The sequence below is a fragment of the Entelurus aequoreus genome, linkage group LG01, assembly GCF_033978785.1.
Source record: "Entelurus aequoreus isolate RoL-2023_Sb linkage group LG01, RoL_Eaeq_v1.1, whole genome shotgun sequence".
Taxonomy (NCBI): Eukaryota; Metazoa; Chordata; class Actinopteri; order Syngnathiformes; family Syngnathidae; genus Entelurus; species Entelurus aequoreus.
In genome coordinates this window covers 94,963,589-94,987,117 of record NC_084731.1, presented here as the reverse complement: position 1 = coordinate 94,987,117, position 23,529 = coordinate 94,963,589, and the positions used below count along the sequence as shown (strand labels likewise).

The 23,529-nt window shown below is 36.7% G+C and overlaps 1 protein-coding gene across 1 annotated transcript in view; it reads left to right on the top strand.

Annotated features, from left to right (window-relative positions):
* The window catches only part of LOC133659821 (Krueppel-like factor 7), a 145,312-nt gene that overhangs the window by 100,125 nt on the left and 21,658 nt on the right, over nucleotides 1–23,529 (top strand). The window contains exon 4 of the mRNA XM_062062604.1: nucleotides 17,977–18,100. Coding sequence (XP_061918588.1) covers nucleotides 17,977–18,100 — 124 coding nt within the window. The remainder of the gene's footprint in view (nucleotides 1–17,976; nucleotides 18,101–23,529) is intronic.

Sequence of the window (23,529 nt, the reverse complement as noted above, 5' to 3'; positions counted from 1 at the left end):
TTTCATTTATGGTTCCATTGATTGAATTATTGACTGTCGGCCCAGGCCTCGTCACCATTATAACGTTTTCCAAGTAGCAAGCAGTGTTTATTATTAGCGTACTGGCTGCCTCCACTGCAGCGCACACAAACCTGCTGTTTCCTTAAACTCTTTAGATTGGCCTGGAGGTAAAGAACACCAGGCTCAACAATTCTGGATAGCGAACATGTCTGTCAATCAAATGACTGCGGCAGCAGAGACAAAAAAAACCCTCCGCCTCCTGCGGTTATTTATCGCACTAAATAAAACATTGATGTCGATTATTCGGGCGTCTCTACTCGCTCGCATTATTTAAAATAACTTTAAAATAAAGACCTCAATGTTTGAAAACACATGCAATTAAAGGTCAGAATGTCATCCAGGGACATTTATGTGTTCAAACCTCGGTAATAGTTTAATCAAAAGTCCCGTCAGAGTTTATTTTGAAATGAAATTTGCCAGCGAGCACACCAGTTGCAGTCTCCTCACACATCTTTGCACTGACGTATGCATTAATCTGATCATAATCATCCGCGGTTAAGGATAAGGAGCATGAATAGTCCGAAGTAATTGCATATTTATTCTACGTACATGATTAATGCCATATTTGTATGTGATTAATCACATGAGTGAACTGGTTATTTTTGACAGCCCACCTGTGGTTATTCCAAATTCAGAAATGGGATTAATCTGAGTGTCAAAAAATATCATTTGACAGCATTAATATATATATATATGTATATATATATATACGTATATATACACTGCCGTTCAAAAGTTTGGGGTCACCCAAACAATTTTGTGGAATAGCCTTCATTTCTAAGAACAAGAATAGACTGTCGAGTTTCAGATGAAAGTTCTCTTTTTCTGGCCATTTTGAGCGTTTAATTGACCCCACAAATGTGATGCTCCAGAAACTCAATCTGCTCAAAGGAAGGTCAGTTTTGTAGCTTCTGTAACGAGCTAAACTGTTTTCAGATGTGTGAACATGATTGCACAAGGGTTTTCTAATCATCAATTAGCCTTCTGAGCCAATGAGCAAACACATTGTACCATTTGAGCACTGGAGTGATAGTTGCTGGAAATGGGCCTCTATACACCTATGTAGATATTGCACCAAAAAACAGACATTTGCAGCTAGAATAGTCATTTACCACATTAGCAATGTATAGAGTGTATTTCTTTAAAGTTAAGACTAGTTTAAAGTTATCTTCAATGAAAAGTACAGTGCTTTTCCTTCAAAAATAAGGACATTTCAATGTGACCCCAAACTTTTGAACGGTAGTGTATATATTAGGGGTGTAACGCTACACAAAAATGTCGGTTCGGTACGTACCTCGGTTTAGAGGTCACGGTTCGGTTCATTTTCAGTACAGTAAGAAAACAACAAAATATACATTTTGTGGTTATTTATTTACCAAATTGTTAAACAATGGCATAACATACATATACACACAGGGTCCATTGCCAGGGTTAATGTGGTCAACATATATAAAATAAAAACTAAATAAGATAAGGCTCAGAATGATTTCTTAACAAAACTTTTCTACATATAAAGTGCTTTTTTTGATTGATTGAGACTTTTAATACAAACCCCGTTTCGATATGAGTTGGGAAATTGTGTTAGATGTAAATATAAACGGAATACAATGATTTGCAAATCATTTTCAACCCATATTCAATTGAATGCACTACAAAGACAAGATATTTGATGTTCAAACTCATAAACTTTATTATTTTTTTGCAAATAATAATTTACTTAGAATTTCATGGCTGCAACACGTGCCAAAGTAGTTGGGGAAAGGGCATGTTCACCACTGTGTTACATGGCCTTTCCTTTTAACAACACTCAGTAAACGTTTGGGAACTGAGGAGACACATTTTTTAAGCTTCTCAGGTGGAATTCCAGCTTGTATATGTTGTCTTAGCCCGGTCGCTGGTAGCATGCTGTGTGTTGTGCCTCGGTGTGCATTGTTTACACAACGTGCGGTACGCTACTAAATATAGTCCGTGTGGAAACTCGTTCGGTACACCTCTGAACCGAACCGAAACCCCCCGTACCGAAACGGTTCAATACAAATACACGTACCGTTACACCCTAATATATATATATATATATATATATATATATATATATATATATATATATATATATATATTATATATATATATATATATATGTATATATATATATTATATATATATATATATATATATATATTTATATATATATATATGTATATATATATATATGTATATGTATATATATATTTGTGACTATTTGATTCAGAATCTACAAAAAAATTGCCAATGTTGTGATAAGTCAAAATTTGATATGACAAATGTCACTATTTTGCATTAAAAAGTAATAATTGTACAAAAAAATATTGCAATATTACAGAAACAGAAAGAATTTGAGAAATTGTTGCCCAATTTTATGAGAAAAAAGTCGACACATTGTGAAAAAAGACTGCTTTTAGTTAATGTATTTATTTTTTGATTTTTTGTAGTAATTGTTTTTTAATCTTTATTATTTACTTCAAGTTATTACAGCATGTGTCCATATATATATATTATATATATATATATATATATATATATATATATATATATATATATATATATATATATATATATATATATATATATATATATATATATAAATATATATATATATATATATATATATATATATATATTTATTTTATTTTTTTAAATATTATATATATATATATTTTGGCCCAAAGGGGGCGCATTTAAATTTCATACACACACTTGTTATGTCATATGTTGGCCAGAGGGGGCGCACTACACATTTTTACACACACTTGTTATTTCATATGTTAGCTGCTCCTTATTTTAGGCACGTGTGTTCCAGATGGGCACGCATTTCCAATGTGATGGCAATTAATATATTATGTTATTATATTATATTTATCTGTACAGTAATCTATTTATTTATTTATATATATTTCTTTATTTTATATATATATTTATATATTATTTATATATATTTATTTATTTATATATGCACCTTATTGCTTTTTATCCTGCACTACCATGAGCTTATGTAACGAAATTGTGTTCTTATCTGTGCTTTAAAGTTCAAATTTGAATGACAATAAAAAGAAGCCTGAGTCTAAGTATAAGTCTAATTAATGTAATTGTTTTTTTATTACAAACGCAGAGTTTGTAATTAAAACTCTGATAAACGCTTATTCAGTGAAACAAAAGGAATGTAAAAATGTAATCATTATTTATAAATTAACGCTACATGAATAATCAATTTTTAATCGAATCGTAGCTCCTGAATTGGAATCGTAATCAAATTGTTAGGTGCCCAAACATTCCCACCTGTAGTGATTAGTCTAAATAACCCTATGATTAATCTGATTTTAAATGAAATATTTATTTGGTTGTCGTCCTTTAGCACATTCTGTCAACAAAAGGTAATCTTTTCTGAAGTGTAAAAGTGGAGTGCTGAGAGCCACACCAAGACAGGCGACACAGGCGAGGGTACAGGAGAGCGACCCTCTTCATTGTAGCGACAGCTGGGTGCGACGGGCTCCCCATTCACTGCGCTATTTCCCGACATGCTTAAAGATGTCATTACTCAAATCCTCTTTTTCTTACTTGTTATTTCCATAAATTACCGCCGGAGAATAGGCGACGATTTAATCTGGAATTGGATGAGGCGGCATGGAATGATGGTGCCCTGTAGAGTTTTTTTTGTGAATAGGCTTATCTACAGATAAGGAATGGTACAATTAGATAGAGGGGCAGGTTAAATGAACGGCTTAAAACACAGGACCCCACGACTTATTCTTTCTCTGCTTCCTAGTTGACGTCTCATCACCTTCCTCGCTGCTCTCCTGTGACTTTCTCTCCAAAAAAAAATACTCCAGTGTTTGAACACCTGTGTAGCTTCATTCCTGTCAAACAGTGACTTGCAATAGATTTGGACCTGAATCATTCATATTTTCACCAATGTATACTAAATTTGTAGGAAATATTGTAAAATATTATTCATAATTTATTTTATTACAAACATTCCATAAGTATCCCAATTATTTAACAGAGAGATCATTATTTTGAATTTTCTCACACTTAAAGGCCTACTGAAAGCCACTACTACCGACCACGCAGTCTGATAGTTTATATATAAAGATGAAATCTTAACATTGCAACACATGCCAATACGGCCGGGTTAACTTATAAAGTGACGTTTAAAATTTCCCGGGAAAATATCCGGCTGAAACGTCGCGTATGATGACGTATGCGCGTGACGAAGTCAGAGTAACGGAAGTTATGGTACCCCGTAGAATCCTATACAAAAAGCTCTGTTTTCATTTCATAATTCCACAGTATTCTGGACATCTTTTGCAATTTGTACAATGAACAATGAAGGCTGCAAAGAAGACAGTTGTAGGTGGGATCGGTGTATTAGCAGCGGACTACAGCAACACAACCAGGAGGACTTTGTTGGAGCGCTAGCCCGCTAGCCGCGCTAGCCGCGCTAGCCGCCGACCTCACCTTGACTTCCTACGTCTGCGGGCCGCCAAACGCATCGGGTGAAGTCCGATGCGTTAACTTATAAAGTGCAATTTTAAATTTCCCGCCACACTTCCGGTTGAAAACGTCTAAATATGATGTCGTATGCGCGTGACGTAAACGGTTGATACGGAAGTATTGGTACCACATTGAATACAATACAAAAAAGCTCTGTTTTCATTTCAAAATTCCACAGTATTCTGGACATCTGTGTTGGTGAATCTTTTGCAAATTTGTTTAATGAACAATGGAGACTGCAAAGAAGAAAGTTGTAGGTGGGATCGGTGTATTAGCGGCGCACTACAGCAACACAGCCAGGAGGACAGAGATGGATAGCAGACGCGCTAGCCGCCGAACTCACCTTAACTTCCTCCGTCTCGCCGACCGCATCTGTGATCGGGTGAAGTCCTTCGTCGCACCGTCGATCGCTGGAACGCAGGTGAGCACAGGTGTTGATGAGCAGATGAGGGCTGGCTGGCGTAGGTGGATAGCTAATGTTTTTAGCATAGCTCTGTGAGGTCCGGTTGCTAAGTTAGCTTCAATGGCGTCGTTAGCCACAGCATTGTTAACCTTCGCCAGGTGGAATGCATTAACTGTGTATTTACATGTCCATGGTTTAATAGTATTGTTGATCTTCTGTCTATCCTTCCAGTCAGGGATTTATTTATTTTGTTTCTATATGCAGTTAAGCATGATGCTATCACGTTAGCTCCGTAGCTAAAGTGCTTCGTCGATGTATTGTCGTGGGGATAAAAGTCACTGTGAATGTCCATTTCGCGTTCTCGACTCTCATTTTCAAGAGGATATAGTATCCGAGGTGGTTTGAAATACAAATCCGTGATCCACAATAGAAAAAGGAGAGTATGGAATCCAATGAGCCAGCTTGTACCTAAGTTACGGTCAGAGCGAAAAAAGATATGTCTTGCACTGCACTCTAGTCCTTCACTCTAACGTTCCTCATTCACGAATCTTTCATCGTCGCTCAAATTAATGGGGTAATCGTCGCTTTCTCGGTCCGAATCGCTCTAGCTGCATTGAAAACAATAGGAAAATGTGAGGAGCCTTCCAACTGACTACGTCACGCTATTTCCGGTACAGGCAAGGCTTTTTTTTATCAGATACCAAAAGTTGCGACCTTTATCGTCGATGTTCTCTACTAAATCCTTTCAGCAAAAATATGGCAATATCGCGAAATGATCAAGTATGACACATAGAATGGATCTGCTATCCCCGTTTAAATAAAAAAAAAATATTTCAGTAGGCCTTTAAGAAACTGTGTGAGACGGTCTGTCACTTCACTTCTGTTTTGTTTCCTTGTTTGGTGTTTGTTTCCTGTCGGCGCTCTTATTTTTGTTCCCCTTCCTGCTTGTCTCCCTGAGCGCTCGTTTCCCTCACCTGTCCTTGATTGGCAGCCGGGCGCACCTGGTTGCAGTTGCCAATCAGGCGGCTATTTATGTCTGCCTCGCCTGTTCCTCAGTGCTCGAGGATTGACTAAAGTTTAGGACCTCTGCATGCATGACTGCTTTTATTAAAAGACTCTTACCGAAAAAATTTCATTTATTAATGCATTTTCGGCAACACGAAGTCAGGCGCATGCGCACTAGCCGTCAGTCTACCCCAGGGCAGCTGTGGCTACGAAAGTAGCTTACCACAACCAGGTGTGAATGAATGATGTTTTTTTTTACATGTAAAAAGCGACTTTGGGTACTTAGAAAAGCGTTATATAAATCCTAGGTATTATTTATTATTATTATTATTACTAGCGGTGTTTGGCTTGATAATCATGGCGGACCAACGACACCGACTTTGCTGCGGAGATTTCCCCTCGGAGTAAACAGAGCCAAGCGCTTGGTTTAACGTCATTTTCCCTCGCTGCCCGGCGTGCGTTTAAGAGTGCACTGCTGTGTTTAGATGGAGACAGGTGTGGACAATATTGGAGACACTTGTCCCCACACTAAAAGTATACAGCGAAGGAGAAAACTATATGATGCTTTCTTTGCAGCAGGCGATGTGTCGTGAATGTTGTCACAACTTGTTTATAAAGTCTTTACTTTGTTTACTGGGGTGTTCACTCGTCCTTTATTTAACTGCAAGCTGTATTAGTGTTCAAATAACATCAATACTAGCTATAATCTTCTTTCATCTCCTCAAACTGAACGCAGGGTGTGAAGATTGTGTATTCGATATGAGGGGTATCACTCCGTTTTTTTTGTTGTTGTTGGCCAAACTGTTGTACTGAAACACGAGGGAGGCGTTGGAGAAGAACAAAGCTTGTTTATTAGACTTTATCTTCATTAGCCAAACTGCTTTGTGTTTTATTTTGATATGAAAAAGTAAACACCAGGTTTTTTTCATGTCAATAAGGTGTTACTTCAAAAATCATTCATGTGACACATCTTTTTGTTTATGTCTTATTGTGTATAGTTAATTACTATACCACATTTTTCTGCTCAAACTCTAAATGGATCTGTCCCAATATAGCATCTACATGTACATACAAATGTACATAACTTAAAAACTAACTAAATAAAAACTCTCTATCAAAATTTAAAAATACACTGCAAAAACTGAAATCTAAGTAAGATTAAATACCTCAAATAAGGGTGATATTTGCTTATTTTCTGTCTGATAAGATAATTATTCTCACTAAGCAGATTTTTTGTTAGAGTGTTTTACTTGTTTTAAGGGTTTTGGTCCTAAATGATCTCAGTAAGATATTACAGCTTGTAGCTGAGATTTGATGACCTATATTGAGTAAAACATGCTTGAAACTAGAATATCAACTGTTGCAAAGCTGTGTCATCAACACTCACAAGTATAAAACTACTTTTTTAAAGTAATCATTTCTTACTTCAAGCATGAAAAAAATGATGCCGAGCGCATATCATTATGTCAAGATAATGGCACTAGCATTTACTTCATTTAAGAATATTTTTTAACATATTGAGCAAAAATGTCTCTTTTTTTTCTACCAAGAAAAGTGCACTTGTTATTAGTGAGAATATACTTATTTTAAGGTATTTTTGGGTTCATTGAAGTTAGCTAATTTTACTTGTTTTGGAAAGTCTTGACAAGCCAAATTGTCTTGTTCTATTGGCAGATCATTTTGCTTAGTTCAAATAAAATACTACTCTTGTTTTTGAACACTGACTTTTTGCAGTGTAGAGATAAAGGCATCATGTAATGACAAAAAGCTGACAAGTTGATGTTATTAAAAATAAAAATAAAAATAAAAAGTGTCTATAAATATAAAAATAATGTTTATCTATAGTCTTTTTATTAGACATTACAAATGATATGATGGTCTTACGTTCACATCCTAACACTGCTTTACCTAACAATCAGTAATCATGATTTCAATATGTATATATAAAAAATATGAGCCCTCCTTTAAGGATGTGAAACACTTGCCTTGACCTTAAAAAGTAAAAATTCGAGGCCTGGACTTAGAGGGAAGTAGCTAAGCAATTCTTAGCTCTGCAGTTTGTGTTCTTGTTTTCAGGGTTCCCTCTCTAATTCCATGGTCATCAGCAGCTAAATAATGTCAACATGCAGTTATGTTTTTCCTACACTCTGCAAAAAGTCAGTGTTCAAAAACAAGGAAAAAAAAATAAAAAATTAGGGCTATTTTATTTGAACTAAGCAAAATCATCTGCCAATAGAGCAAGAAAATGTGGCTTGTCAAGACTTTCCAAAACAAGTAAAATTAGCTAACCTCAATGAACCCAAAAAAATACCTTAAAATAAGTATATTCTCACTAATGACAAGTGCACTTTTCTTGATAGAAAAAAAAATATATGAGACCTTTTTGCTCAATATGTTGAAAAATATTCTTAAATTAAGTAAATGCTGGTGCCATTATCTTGACATAATGATATGCGCTCGGCATTACATTTCTTGAAACCAGCAAACTTATACTAAAAACTAGTTTATTGTTCTTAATGGAAAGGCAACAAGGCAAGCGCTTGTTACTCTCGGGGTCTCCTAGCTGCTCAGGCAAATCATATTCTCTAAAAATGCATTTTTCCATGGATAACATGACATCATCGCGCCAAGTGCGTGCTCTTTCAGTCAATTAGTGCGCATATATACAGCCCGGCGGCCCCTGGCCAAAAATGTTTTAATTGTAATTTTGAAGAATTCATCTATATGTGCATGAACTATTTCTGTTCAAAATAGTTAGAAATGTTAAATGTTTAAATATTAACCGTCAGTTTACTGTACTGTGCCAACTGTACTACTATATGAGTACCTATGTTCTATTGTTTCATTGAAAATAAAACAGCAAAGTCCATTTGGCTGTCATCTGTTTTAATTATGAGACACAATTGTGTCAAAGTCATGATTTTTTTTCATGCTTGAAATAAGAAATTATTACTTTAAAAAAGTAGTTTCATACTTGTGAGTGTTGATGACACAGCTTTGCAACAGTTGATATTCTAGTTTCAAGCATGTTTTACTCAATATAGGTCATCAAATCTCAGCAACAAGCTGTAATATCTTACTGAGATCATTTAGGACCAAAACCCTTAAAACAAGTAAAACACTCTAACATAAAATCTGCTTAGTGAGAAGAATTATCTTATCAGACAGAAAATAAGCAAATATCACCCTTATTTGAGATATGTAATCTTACTTAGATTTCAGTTTTTGCAGTGTACCCAAAACACATTTAAAGATGTTCAACAAACTACTGCCATCTGGCGGCTAAAGTGGATAGTGCATCCAACAGTTCGTCACGTTTCATGTGTCAGGAAAAACATGCCAAGTCGAGTCATACCAAAGACTATAAAAATGTGACTCATTACCTCCTTGCATGGCACTCAGCATCAAGGGTTGGAATTGGGGGTTAAATCACCAAAAATGATTCCCGAGCGCAGCCACCGCCGCTGCTCACTGCTCCCCTCACCTACCAGGGTGACTATCAGTGGTACTTTAACTTTAACATTTTAAACCGCCTCCAACAGAGGCGAGAGAGTTAAGATAAACGCGCATGCGTCGCCAGGCTCTGTTTTTTATCCATAGATTTAACAGATTAAATGTTTTATTATCTATAGCAGGGGTGTCAAAAGTGTGCCCCGGAGGCCATTTGCGGCCCACAGCTAATGTTTTAAAGGCCCACGGCACATTCTAAAAGTACTATTGGAATAAACAAAAACATAACAAAAGTGAAATAAAAAAGCTTAAAGGTGAAATGTAATTTAGAAAAAGTTGCAATGTTGACTAATAAAACAAAGCTGTTTTTTTTTTATTTCAAACTGTCATTGCTCAAAACATAATATTGAATCAAAATCAATGTTATTATGAATTATTGACCTATCCAAGGCTCCGATTACTTCACATCAAATATTCCACTAAGAAAAATATTTTTGGTGGAAGATTTTGCAAATTTGGTAAGTAAATACAGTGTTTCCCATAAACTGCCAAGATACCTGTGGCGGTGGGGGCGTGGCTATGGGCGTGGTCACCATGACATCATCGAGTAATTTGCATAATTTACTACCAATGATATGATTTTCTCTAAAAAGGCTCAAAAAATGTATACTTACTAATTAATAATAACAGTTTTGTTTTAAACGTCCATCCATCCATCATCCATCCATTTTACAATATAATTACAACACTTTATGTACATATTTATATACAGATTTGAACAATAAGTTATTCACTGAAATATATTTATTAATTGTGGTTCTTACAAAAAATATATCTTATAAAATATAAAAGCTAAAATGTCTCATAAAGATCTGCCCCTTTAATTAGTGCATACTAAATAATTTAACTTTAGCTTACTACTACAACCATATTATTTACCAGCAACATAAAGTGAAACAGAGGCAGAGGTGTCCTGCCACAGTCAGTAACAAATAAACAGAAAACAGTAGTGGTGGTAGATAGACACAGAGCTTCATCAAACATCTGATCCACTGAACAAAGAGCTCCAAAAATCTTCAACTTTAGACTGCCATCAGTTTTACTCCCTACACTTAACCATGTGTTTCCTACTGCCTGCAGACTTTGCACCCTTTGTTATATACACATGTTGTGTTTCTAATATAAATACATTTAATAAAGTCAAATACAAATAAGGCAACAAGAGAAGTATCCTACACTTCTCTTTTGTAAAGTAAACATGAACAGCCGATATGGGCATCTACATCAACTATATGATTTGCTTGAAAAGCTGGAGAGGACAAAAAAAAAAAAAATTATTTATTTTTTTATTTGTGGCGGACGTAATTCTTTCGTGGCGGGCCGCAACAAATAAATGAATGTGTGGGAAACACTGAAATAACCCAAAAATATATATTTTGTTGTTTTCTTACTGTACCGAAAATGAACGGAATCGTGACCTCTAAACCAAGGTATACGTACCGAACCGAAATTTCTGTGTACCGTTACAACCCTAGTATATATACTGTATATATACACTACCGTTTAAAAGTTTGGGGTCACATTGAAATGTCCTTATTTTTGAAGGAAAAGCACTGTACTTTTCAATGAAGATAACTTTAAACTAGTCTTAACTTTAAAGAAATACACTCTATACATTGCTAATGTGGTAAATGACTATTCTAGCTGCAAACGTCTCGTTTTTGGTGCAATATCTACATAGGTGTATAGAGGCCCATTTCCAGCAACTATCACTCCAGTGTTCTAATGGTACAATGTGTTTGCTCATTGGCTCAGAAGGCTAATTGATGATTAGAAAACCCTTGCGCAATCATGTTCACACATCTGAAAACAGTTTAGCTCGTTACAGAAGCTACAAAACGGACCTTCCTTGGAGCAGATTGAGTTTCTGGAGCATCACATTTGTGGGGTCAATTAAACGCTCAAAATGGCCAGAAAAAGAGAACTTTCATCTGAAACTCGACAGTCTATTCTTGTTCTTAGAAATGAAGGCTATTCCACAAAATTGTTTGGGTGACCCCAAACTTTTTAATGTTTGCCTTGGTGCCCTAAAATGTGAGCCCTCCTTTAAGGCAAAACTTGCCTTGACCTTAAAAAGTAAAAATTCGAAGCCTGGACTGTAGCTGAGCAATTCTTAGCTCGGCAGTTTGTGTTCTGGTTTTCAGGGTTGCCTCTCTAATTCCATGGTCATCAGCAGCTAAATAACGTCAACATGCAGTTATGTTTTTTCCTACATGAACCATGTTAAAGCAGTCCATGCCGAGAAAAAGTTGCCTTTGATACGTGAATATCCGAGTCGACCTTCTAATGGCTCTTTAGCATGCTCCACCATCTCTCATCTTCCTCTCTTCATGCAACCCCCCGACCCTACTCCCCCAAAAGCCCTCCTTCTCACTCATATCAAAGGCTGGAGTGCTGGTTGCTGGTCGGAGCCTGTAAAGCGCTCTCCGAGAGCCTCTCTAATGACCTCTGAGACCCAGATGCCCGGCGTTGGCTCCAGTTAATGGAGGGAATGCAATTAAGATCAACACTGGCACCTGAGAGGCTGGAGTGTGTGTGTGTGTGTGTGTGTGTGTGTGTGTAGAGAGAGAGAGAGAGAGCGAGAGAGAGGGTTTGGGGGGTGGGGAAGACGTTTGGAAGTAACAGATTACACATAATAAGATTACTGTGAATCAGGAAACACCCAGTTATCAGATTACGGATGTGAAATATATAATTGCCTATTTGATTATACTCAACAAGGCCTTTTAAAGGGGAAACGCATTAAGACAGCCTGGCATGCCTGAAAAGTGGCTTTTTGAACACTTTTTAAACAACTATCAAGCTAAATTCTATTCATGTATGGGAAAATAAGTAATTTTACAGGAAAAAAATGCATCCAAAAGGAGCACAAAATGATCATTTGGTCTGAAATAGTGGATTAGATTTATTTTCCAACTGCATGTGTTGTGTGTGTGTGTGTGTGTGTGTGTGTGTGTATTACGTGTGTGTGTGTGTGGGAGAGAGAGAGAGAGGAGGCGAGTGCACTTGTCTGTCTGTGCGAGGGCATCTTGAGAAAGGAAAGAGCGGGGGAGGGGGCTCTGTTGCCAGGCAACGGGGGGCAGCGTATCTTGGAGGATTTGGTAGCTGAGTGGTTATTATTGCTGCAGGCTCCGGTCTCTTAGTGCACCCCCCCCCCCCCCCATTCCTCTCTCCTTCCGCACCACCACCGCTACCACCTCTCACTATCGCGCCCGCCGCGCCCCCCCCCCTTTGCCCTGTGCATCTCTACAGTTACCGTTGCTAGGCAACTGTCTCCGTGCTCTGCCGGCGTGCCTGGTAATTGGCCGGTGGCACGGCGGCGTGCCGTCGCCAGATCCAGGCAGCTGCACTGACTACTGCCTCCTCATGTTGCATGCACCCAGCATCCACGCACACACACACACACACACACACTCCCCCCCCCCGAGCCCCGTTGCTAGGCAACACAGTCAGGCATCCCTGTCTCCCGGGGGTTCATTGACCAGAGCCGGATGGCCCAGACCTGCTGTTCAGAGTGTTTTCTGGCAAGTGGAGCAGGAAGGAGATGTCATTTATTGTTCACTTTTGTAGTTCTTGTTTTGTACATTAATGCTAATTCGTGTGCAACTCATTGGATTGAATGACGGTTCAGGTTGAAAAGGAGGTTTGAATCTCACCTAGGATATTTATTTAGGGAGTTTGCATGTTCACCCTGTGCCTCCATGTGTTCCCTGCGCATTCTCTGCCCTGTTTCCACAGTCTTCAATACATTTATGCCAGATTCATTCCTTCTAAATTGTTGGGAGGCATAAATGTGTAAGTCACAGGTGTCAAACTCAAGACCCGTATATATTAACAGATTTAAAATGTAATGCATGCAAATACAGTTCTTAACTTGATATTATTTGATGATATTATTTGGTCATTTAAACAGCTGAACCTAAATATTTTGCTTGTCACTTTGCAATATTCATGTGCAAATTGATACTATAATATCGACACCGCCGATACCAGATCTCAATGCGCTAATATCGATTCTCGGATCAAAATACTGATGCTTTTGATACTTTAGTTCAGAGGTGCACAAACTTTTCCACTGCATACTAAAAGGCCATATTGATATTTTTTTTTATATATAAAAAAAAAGAGGCTTAAAACAGACATTGTGTCAGCTTTGCATTGTGGGTGATAAGTTGACTAAGTTTATTATTAATTATTAGTTAGAACATTTCAGATTTTTTTGCTCTTTTTCTTACATTTTTACTTTAGTTTTTTCCCCATGTAAGAATAGAATACAAAATTAATAATACAACCGTGTAACTACATTACCTAGTTTGTCAAAAGTTCTGCCTGCATGAAAATATTAATGTTGAGTTACACATTAAACAGTGTTTATTATGGTTGTTGTAATTTTTCAAATTAATTCACGAGTTAGTTTTATAGATTTTTTAAACAACCAACTTACTAAACTATTTTTTTTTTACATTTTAAGTAGAATTGATTTTTATTTTAAGAGTTTCTAATATTTTTCACATTAATTTGTAAGTTAGTATAAACAAATTTACAAATTTAAACAAATGTAAACTTTGTTTATATTTTAAGTATATTTTATTTTATTTTGAGAGCTTCTAATATTTTAGATCGGGGGTGTTTAAACTTTTTCCGCCGAGGGCCACATACTGAAAAGTCAAGTCTTTGGGGGGCCATTTTGATATGTTGTTATTTTTTAAAAAAAATGCTAAAACAGATATATATATATATATATTTAAAGACAAAACTTTGTGTTATAGGTGACTAAGCATACTATTATTAATTATTAGTTTAAAATGTGCAGCTTTTTCTCATTGCATACTTGTTTTCTTTTTTTCTTACATTTTTACTTTTGTTTTTCCCCATGTAAGAATAAAATACAAATATTAATAATACAACCGTGTAACTACATTACCTAGTTTGTCAAAAGTTCTGCCTGCATGAAAATATTAATGTTGAGTTACACATTAAACAGTGTTTATTATGGTTGTTGTAATTTTTCAAATTAATTCACGAGTTAGTTTTATAGATTTTTTAAACAACCAACTAACTAAACTTTTTTTTAACATTTTAAGTAGATTTGATTTGTATTTTAAGAGTTTCTAATATTTTTCACATGAATTTGTAAGTTAGTATCATTTTTATTGTTATTATTTTAAATAACTAATTTAAACTTTGTTTATATTTTAAGTATATTTTATTTTATTTTGAGAGCTTCTAACATTTTAGATCGGGGGTGTTTAAACTTTTTCCGTCGAGGGCCACATACTGAAAAGTCAAGTCTTTGGGGAGCCATTTTGATATTTTGTTATTTTTAAAAAAAATGCTAAAACAGATATACATATATATTTAAAGACAAAACTTCGTGTTATAGGTGACTAAGCATACTATTATTAATTATTAGTTTAAAATGTGCAGCTTTTTCTCATTGCATACCGATTTGTTTTCTTTTTTTCTTACATTTTTACTTTTGTTTTTCCCCATGTAAGAATAGAATACAAATATTAATAATACAACCGTGTAACTGCATTACCTAGTTTGTCAAAAGTTCTGCCTGCATGAAAATATTAATGTTGAGTTACACATTAAACAGCGTTTATTATGGTTGTTGTAATTTTTCTAATTAATTCACAAGTTAGTTTTATAGATTTTTTAAACAACCAACTAACTAAACTTTTTTTTAACATTTTAAGTAGATTTGATTTTTATTTTAAGAGTTTCTAATATTTTTCACATTAATTTGTAAGCTAGTATCATTTTTATTATTATTATTTTAAATAACTAATTTAAACTTTGTTTATATTTTAAGTATATTTTATTTTATTTTGAGAGCTTCTAATATTTTAGATCGGGGTGTTTAAACTTTTTCCGCCAAGGGCCACATACTGAAAAGTCAAGTCTTGGGGGGCCATTTTGATATTTTGTTATTTTAAAAAAAAAATGCTAAAACATATATTATATATATTTAAAGACAAAGTGTTGTGTTATATGTGACTAAGCATACTATTATTAATTATTAGTTTAAAATGTGCAGCTTTTTCTCATTACATACCGATTTTTTTTATTTTTTTCTTACATTTTTACTTTTGTTTTTTCCTATGTTTTAATAGAATACAACTAAGAATAATACAATTGTGTTACTACATTACCTAGTTTGTTAAAAGTTCTGCCTGCATGAAAATATTAATGTTGAGTTACACATTAAACAGTTTTTATTATGGTTGTTGTAATTTTTCAAATTAATTCACATGTTAGTTTTATAGACAACTAACTAAACTTTTTTTTGTTTACATTTTAAGTAGATTAGATTTTTATTTTAAGAGTTTCTAATATTTTTCACATTAATTTTTAAGCTAGTATCATTTTTGTTATTATTATTTTAAATAACTAATTTAAACTTTGTTTATATTTTAAGTATTTTTATTTTATTTTATTTTTATTTTAGATCGGGGGTGTTTAAACTTTTTCCGCCAAGGGCCACATACTGAAAAGTCAAGTCTTGGGGGGCCATTTTGATATTTTATTATTTAAAAAAAAAATGCTAAAACAGATATTATATATATTTACAGACAAAACATTGTGTTATAGGTGACTAAATATATTATTATTAATTATTAGTTTAAAATGTGAAGCTTTTTTTTTAATTACATTCCGATTTTTTGCTTTTTTTCTGACATTTTTACTGTTGTTTTTTTTTTTAGATAGATTTGGTTTTATTTGAAAATATACAACTTTTTAGATATATGTATAGGTATATATAGGTACACGTTAGGTACTATTGCACAAGGTATCGGATCGGTATTGCCAATCCCAGCCTGAATTTTACTTGGTATCGGATTGGAAAGAAAGTCAGTGGTATTGCACACGTTTTCCATCAGTTTGCTAGTAAACAATGATAAAAATCAAATGAAGGAACAAATGTGTACTAATATCATGAATCGGCCCTCTGAGGACTTCTGTATACTGCAATGTGGCCTACGAAGAAGAAGAGTGTCTTCAAAGGGCTGCGTTTTTTTAATTAATTTAAATTGTGCATGCTGATAATAACTTGTGATTAATCATTATTAATCAAAATTCAACTGTGATGCATCTGATTTTAGACAAATATATCATTTGACAGCATAAATGTATAATCATTTTATATACATCATTATAATCATCACCATCATCAATCAGTATAATCATTGTATTAATTGGTAAAAATCATGTTTTATATACAAATTGAAGGATAGCTTGCTTTGAAGTCATAAGTAAAGATGGCAAGCAGAAATTTTACTATTTTATCTTTTACAAAAATATGTTTTAATACGGTATATTATAATATGATATGTGGCATTATAATTTTAAAGTTTAAAAATATGCATTTTTTTTCTGTCAAAATTAAAACAATGAATGCATTTAGTGAAAAAAAATAAAAAAATTGAAGTATTTCATTGACACACGTTTTTTCCAGGGGTTTAGCGGGCCACATAAAGTGATGTGGCGGGCCAGATCGAGCCCCCGGGGCCTTGAATTTGACACATATATGCTGTTGGTTGTCGACTGGTAATCAGGAAAAGGGAAAAAGCCTGCCTCTCGCCTGAATAAGCAATATGTACCGTATTTTTCGGAGTATAAGTCGCACCGGCCGAAAATGCATAATAAAGAAGTAAAAAAACATATATAAGTTGAAGTAAAAGAGAAGTGTAGGATACTTCTCTTGTTGCCTTATTTGTATTTGACTTTATTAAATGTATTTATATTATCATTTGGTGCAGCCGGGCCGGAGCAGGAGGGGATAGAAAGAGAAAAAAAGGAAGACAGTGGGGGGAATTGTGGGGACAAGAGGGGGATTAGACAGAGAGACAAAAACAACAACAGCAAACACAACAACAACAACAACAACAATAGAGCAACATCAGCAAATACGACATGTACAAATATGATGGTAAAAGTAATAGCAAATAAGCAGTTAGCGAAAATAAAAAAATATACAGAAATGACAATGAGCATTATTACACTAAAAATGGAGCAATACAAATACCAATAGAAATAGCGCTATTGATAATGAACAATACCAATACTTTACCTTTATTTTATAGACTTTGTTTTCAGCACAAACCCGTTAAAGATTAGACAAACAAACAGTGTACAGGGTAACAGAACAGGAACGCCGTTGGGTCACCACAAGGCGCCCCTTAAAAGTTAGGAAAAAGGTCAACGCTGGGGGAGGATGAGTAAGAGGGAGGGAGTGAGGGGGCTACGGTGGCGGGCTGCAGCTCTTCAGGCGCTGCCCGGCCGTCCATCACCCCTGAGTGTAATTATTGTCTTCATATTGTTGATAGCATTCACCATAAAAAACATTAAAAACCTACAGTTAATACATTCATAAATGGTCGGAATCGGCAGTATAAAACTCCTATCCCAGCACTATAACGTAATCGTGTTCTCACAATATTGTGTTTTCTCCTCCCCTCATGCAGGTGAGAAGCCCTACAAGTGCTCATGGGAAGGCTGCGAGTGGCGATTCGCCCGGAGCGACGAGCTGACGAGGCACTACCGCAAACACACCGGTGCCAAACCTTTCAAGTGTAACCACTGCGACAGGTCTGTCAAAGCACCCTAATCTCTCGTATCCCCACCTCACACACACACACACACATAATTGTACCTTTTGTCTTCGTGCCACTCACAGCGTGCTAATTGCCGCTCTCATGCCATGTTACATTTTGGAGTGTGTAAAGCTTGACTTTAATCAAGGAGGCTGACAAGAAGATTGCTGGCCCACTCGGGTGTGGGGGGGGGGGGGGGGTGCACAAGCTGGATTGCCCATGCAATGTAAACCACTTGGTGGGATTCTATAAGGCACTCGAATGCGCAAGCACTTGGACTACATGCACAAACATAACACTGCTCTTTTGATTGCCTAGGAACTGCAGCATCAAGCGTTGCCGTTAGGGCTGGGCGATATGGCCTTTTATTAATATCTCGATATTTTTAGGCCACATCACGATACGCGATATATATCTCGATATTTTGCCTTAGCCTCGAATGAACACTTGATGCATATAATCACAGCAGTATGATGATTCTATGTGTCTACATTAAAACATTCTTCTTCATACTGCATTAATATATGCTCATTTTAAACTTTCATGCAGAGAGGGAAATCACAACTAAGTCAATTGACCAAAAGTGTATTTATTAAACAGTTATTAAAGGCCTACTGAAATGATTTTTTTTTATTTAAACGGGGATAGCAGATCCATTCTATGTGTCATACTTGATCATTTCGCGATATTGCCATATTTTTGCTGAAAGGATTTAGTAGAGAAAATCGACGATAAAGTTCGCAACTTTTGCTCGCTGATAAAAAAAAGCCTTGCCTGTACCGGAAGTAGCGTGACGTCACAGGAGCTAGTATTCCTCACAATTCCCCATTGTTTACAATGGAGCGAGAGAGATTCGGACCGAGAAAGTGATGATTACCCCATTAATTTGAGCGAGGATGAAAGATTCGTAGATGAGGAACGTTACAGTGAATGACTTGAGAGGCAGCGATGGACGTATCTTTTTTCGCTCTGACCGTAACTTAGGTACAAGCTGGCTCATTGGATTCCACACTCTCCTTTTTCTATTGTAGATCACAGATTTGTATTTTAAACCACCTCGGATACTATATCCTCTTGAAAATGAGAGACGAGAACGCGAAATGGACATTCAGTGCCTTTTACATCGGCGAAATGCTTTAGCTACGAGCTAACGTGATAGCATCTTGCTTTAACTGCATATAGAAACAAAAGAAATAAACCCCTGACTGGAAGTATAGATAGAAAATCAACGATACTATTAAACCGTGGACATGTAAATACACGGTTAATGCTTTCCAGGCTGGCGAATGTTAACAATGCTGTGCTAAGGACGCCATTGAAGCTAACTTAGCAACCGGATTGCACAGAGCTATGCTAAAAACATTAGCTCTCCACCTACGCCAGCCAGCCCTCATTTGCTCATCAACACCCGTGCTCACCTGCGTTCCAGCGATCGGCAGAAGGACGAAGGACTTCACCCGATGCGTTTGGCGGCCCGGAGACGTAGGAAGTCAAGGTGAAGTCGGCGGCTAGCGCGGCTAGCGCTCCAACAAAGTCCTCCTGGTTGTGTTGCTGTAGTCCGCTGCTAATACACTGATCCCACCTACAACTGTCTTCTTTGCAGCCTTCATTGTTCATTAAAAAAATTGCAAAAGATGTCCAGAATACTGTGGAATTATGAAATGAAAACAGAGCTTTTTGTATAGAATTCTACGGGGTACCATAACTTCCGTTACTCGGACTTTGTCACGCGCATACGTCATCATACCGCGATGTTTCAGCCGGATATTTCCCGGGAATTTTAAAATGTCACTTTATAAGTTAACCCGGCCGTATTGGCATGTGTTGCAATGTTAAGATTTCATCATTGATATATAAACTATCAGACTGCGTGGTCGGTAGTAGTGGCTTTCAGTAGGCCTTTAAGCAGTGGCACAAACATTCATGTCATTTCCAAAACAGAAAGTGCAAGATTGTCAGAGATATTTTAAAACAAGGTATGAGTGCACTTTTCTGCATGATGTCACTAAGATGACATATCAAAACAACACTAAATTAAAGTGCACTTTTTCTACAGAACGCCACTACAATAGTTTAAAACAAATAAAGTGCACTTTTGTGCATGATGTCACACAAGATATTTCAATAACTGTCAAATAAAAATGAGCCGCATAATAGGTTCCTGCGGACGTTATCGCCTTCTATTGTTGACTTTTTTTTTTTCATGTGATGTGGAAATGGTTGCTTCGGCATTTTGTTGGTGTGGCACCGAACGGAGATGTTGACATGCGGAGTTTCAAGCACTCCTCACTTTTCAAATGATGCTACATATTAGCAGTGGTGCTACTTTTTGTAGCAACGCTTTTGCCGCATACCGTATTCTTCGGAGTATAAGTCGCTCCGGAGTATAAGTCGCACCCGCCGAAAATGCATAATAAAGAAGGAAAAAAAACATATATAAGTCGCACTGGAGTATAAGTCGCATTTTTTGGGGAATTTTTTTTGATAAAAGCCAACACCAAGAATAGACATTTGAAAGGCAATTTAAAATACATAAAGAATAGTGAACAACAGGCTGAATAAGTGTACGTTATATGAGGCATAAATAACCAACTAAGAACGTGCCTGGTATGTTAACGTAACATATTATGGTAAGAGTCATTCAAATAACTATAACATATAGAACATGCTATACGTTTACCAAACAATCTGTCTCTCTTAATCACTAAATCCCATGAAATCTTATCAACTAGTCTCTTACGTGAATGAGCTAAATAATATTATTTGATATTTTTCGGTAATGTGTTAATCATTTCACACATAAGTCGCTCCTGAGTATAAGTCGCACCCCCGGCCGGCCAAACTATGAAAAAAACTGCGACTTGTAGTCCGAAAAATACGGCAGTCATTTTCTATATTGCACAGAGACAAACCCGCGTGGTAGACCACATTGAATGATGTGGCAGACCACAAAGAATAATGTGACGGGCCAGCTTAAATGATGTGACAGACCACATTTAATAGGGTTGCAGACCACGTTGAATGATTTGGTAGATCACATTGAATGACGTTGTAAACCACATTGATAATGTGGCAGACATCATTGAATAGTCATAGTCTCATAGTCATTCACCGACGTCCCACTGGGGTGAGTTTTTCCTTGCCCGTATGTGGGCTCTGTACCGAGGATGTTGTTGTGGCTTGTACAGCCCTTTGAGACACTTGTGATTTAGGGCTATATAAATAAACATTGATTGATTGATTGATTGATTGAATAATGTTACAGGCCACTTGAAATGAAGTGGCACACCACGTTAAATGAGGTTGCAGACCACATGAAATGATGTCACAGACCACTTTGAATGGCGTTACAGACCACATTAAATGTTATATCAGACCACATTGAATTTGGTGGCAGGCCCCTTTAAATTATGTGGTGGGCCATTTAAATCAGTGGTCCCCAACCACCGGGCCGCGGACCGTTTGGTACCGGGTCGCACAAGAAAATTATTTTTATTTTTATTTTTTTTATTAAATCAACATAAAAAAACACAATATATGGATCATATATCAATATAGATCAATACAGTCTGCAGGGATACAGTCCGTAAGCACACTTAATTGTACTTCTTTATGGGAAAAAAAACAACAACAAAAAAACCACATTGAATGATGAAGTGAATTATATTTATATAGCGCTTTTCTCTAGATACTTAAAGCGCTTCACATAGTGAAACCCATTGTCTACATCTTTAAGAATAGAATACAATGGACTTTATTGTCATTATATTTGCATATAGCAAGATTAAGGACTCCCAACTTAAGGTGCGGTAGTGGAAACAAATATGGAATAAAAATAAATCACACAAGAAGTAATGAAGATAAAAAATAAGATTTTAAATACACAGACTACTATCCAATAAAAACAATAAGCAATCATGTACAATATGCAAAATATTGTACAATATACAGAACAAAACAAGAGTACCGGAGTAATAAGGTAATAACAATCAGTGTCGGACGTATTGCACTCGAAGCGTAATATTGCACAGTAGGGTATTAGGGTAGGATATTGTATAGGGGTGAATTATTTATTACAAGTTTGAGTTCAAGATGGCGACAGTTCTGGTAAAGAAGCTGTCTCTGAGCCTGTTTGTTCTGGCTCTGATGCACCTGTAGCGCCTGCCCAATGGTAGCAGGTGGAACAGGTGGAAGCCAGGGTGTGTGCTGTCCTTGGTGATGCTTTTTGCTCTGTTGAAGCAACGGGAGTTGTGTAAATCCTTCAGGGAGGGGAGGGGGCAGCCGATGATTTTTTTGTGCAGAGTTTATGACCTTCTGAATCTAAGCTACATAACCATGGGTAAAATGTCTTGCCCAAGGACACGATGGCGGAAGAACCCCAGAACCTTCAAGTTGCTGGCACGGCCGCTCTACCAACCGAGCCACGCCGACGTGGCGGAACCACATTGAAAGGTGTGGCGGACCGTGTTGAAAAACGTGAGGGGCCACATGAAATTATGTGGCGGGCCCCTTGAGAGGACTTGGCAGACCATGTTCAATGAGGTCGCAGACCACTTTGAATGATGTGGCAGACCACGTTAAATGGCGTGGCGGGCCTGGATGAAGTCCTTGGGCTCAAATACTGGTGTGGCCTCGGTAGCCCTGCTGTAGTGTGTAGCATGCTGGGAATTATCTGTGCATGTGATGGAAGAATGCACTGCACACGTGATGGAGGAATGCACTGTGCAGGGTTGAAATTCTACTGAATTTGCATTGAATCAGGTTGTTTTAGCCAATAATCATGCTGCAAGATCTAGCATGTTGCATTCAATGTTTATTCCCATTAGTTTCCCGTTAATTCTCGTATATTCCCGTTAATTCCCATGGGAAGTTTCCAACTTTGAATATTCCCGGAATTTTGCAACCCTAATCACTAGGGGGTGTAACGGTACGTGTATTTGTATTGAACCGTTTCAGTACAGGGGTTCGGTCCGGAGGTATAGTCATGTAGTCAGTGCTTAGCGTTTAGCAGGTAAGCATCAGGCAGCGGACTCTCCCCAAATGTTAATAAACACCTCCCAGTCAACTACTAGTAACATCACTATGAGCCCGTTGACCTTCTAGAAATATAAACGGCAGCTCAGCTCGCTCACAGTCCTGGATTGAGGTGAAGGCTGTGTGTGTGTGTGTGTGTGTGTGTGTGTGTGTGTGTGTGTGTGTGTGTGTGTGTGTGTGTGTGTGTGTGTGTGTGTGTGTGTGTGTGTGTGTGTGTGTGTGTGTGTGTGTGTGTGTGTGTGTGTGTGTGTTACGGACAGCAAAGCCCTGTCTGTCTGTTATTTCACTTTACCTTTTTCTGTGTTGATTGAGCTGTGTTGAAGCAGCAAAAAAGGACATTATGTTAAATGAAGAGTTTCTGTCTCTGATAGTTGATATAATAATGTAAGT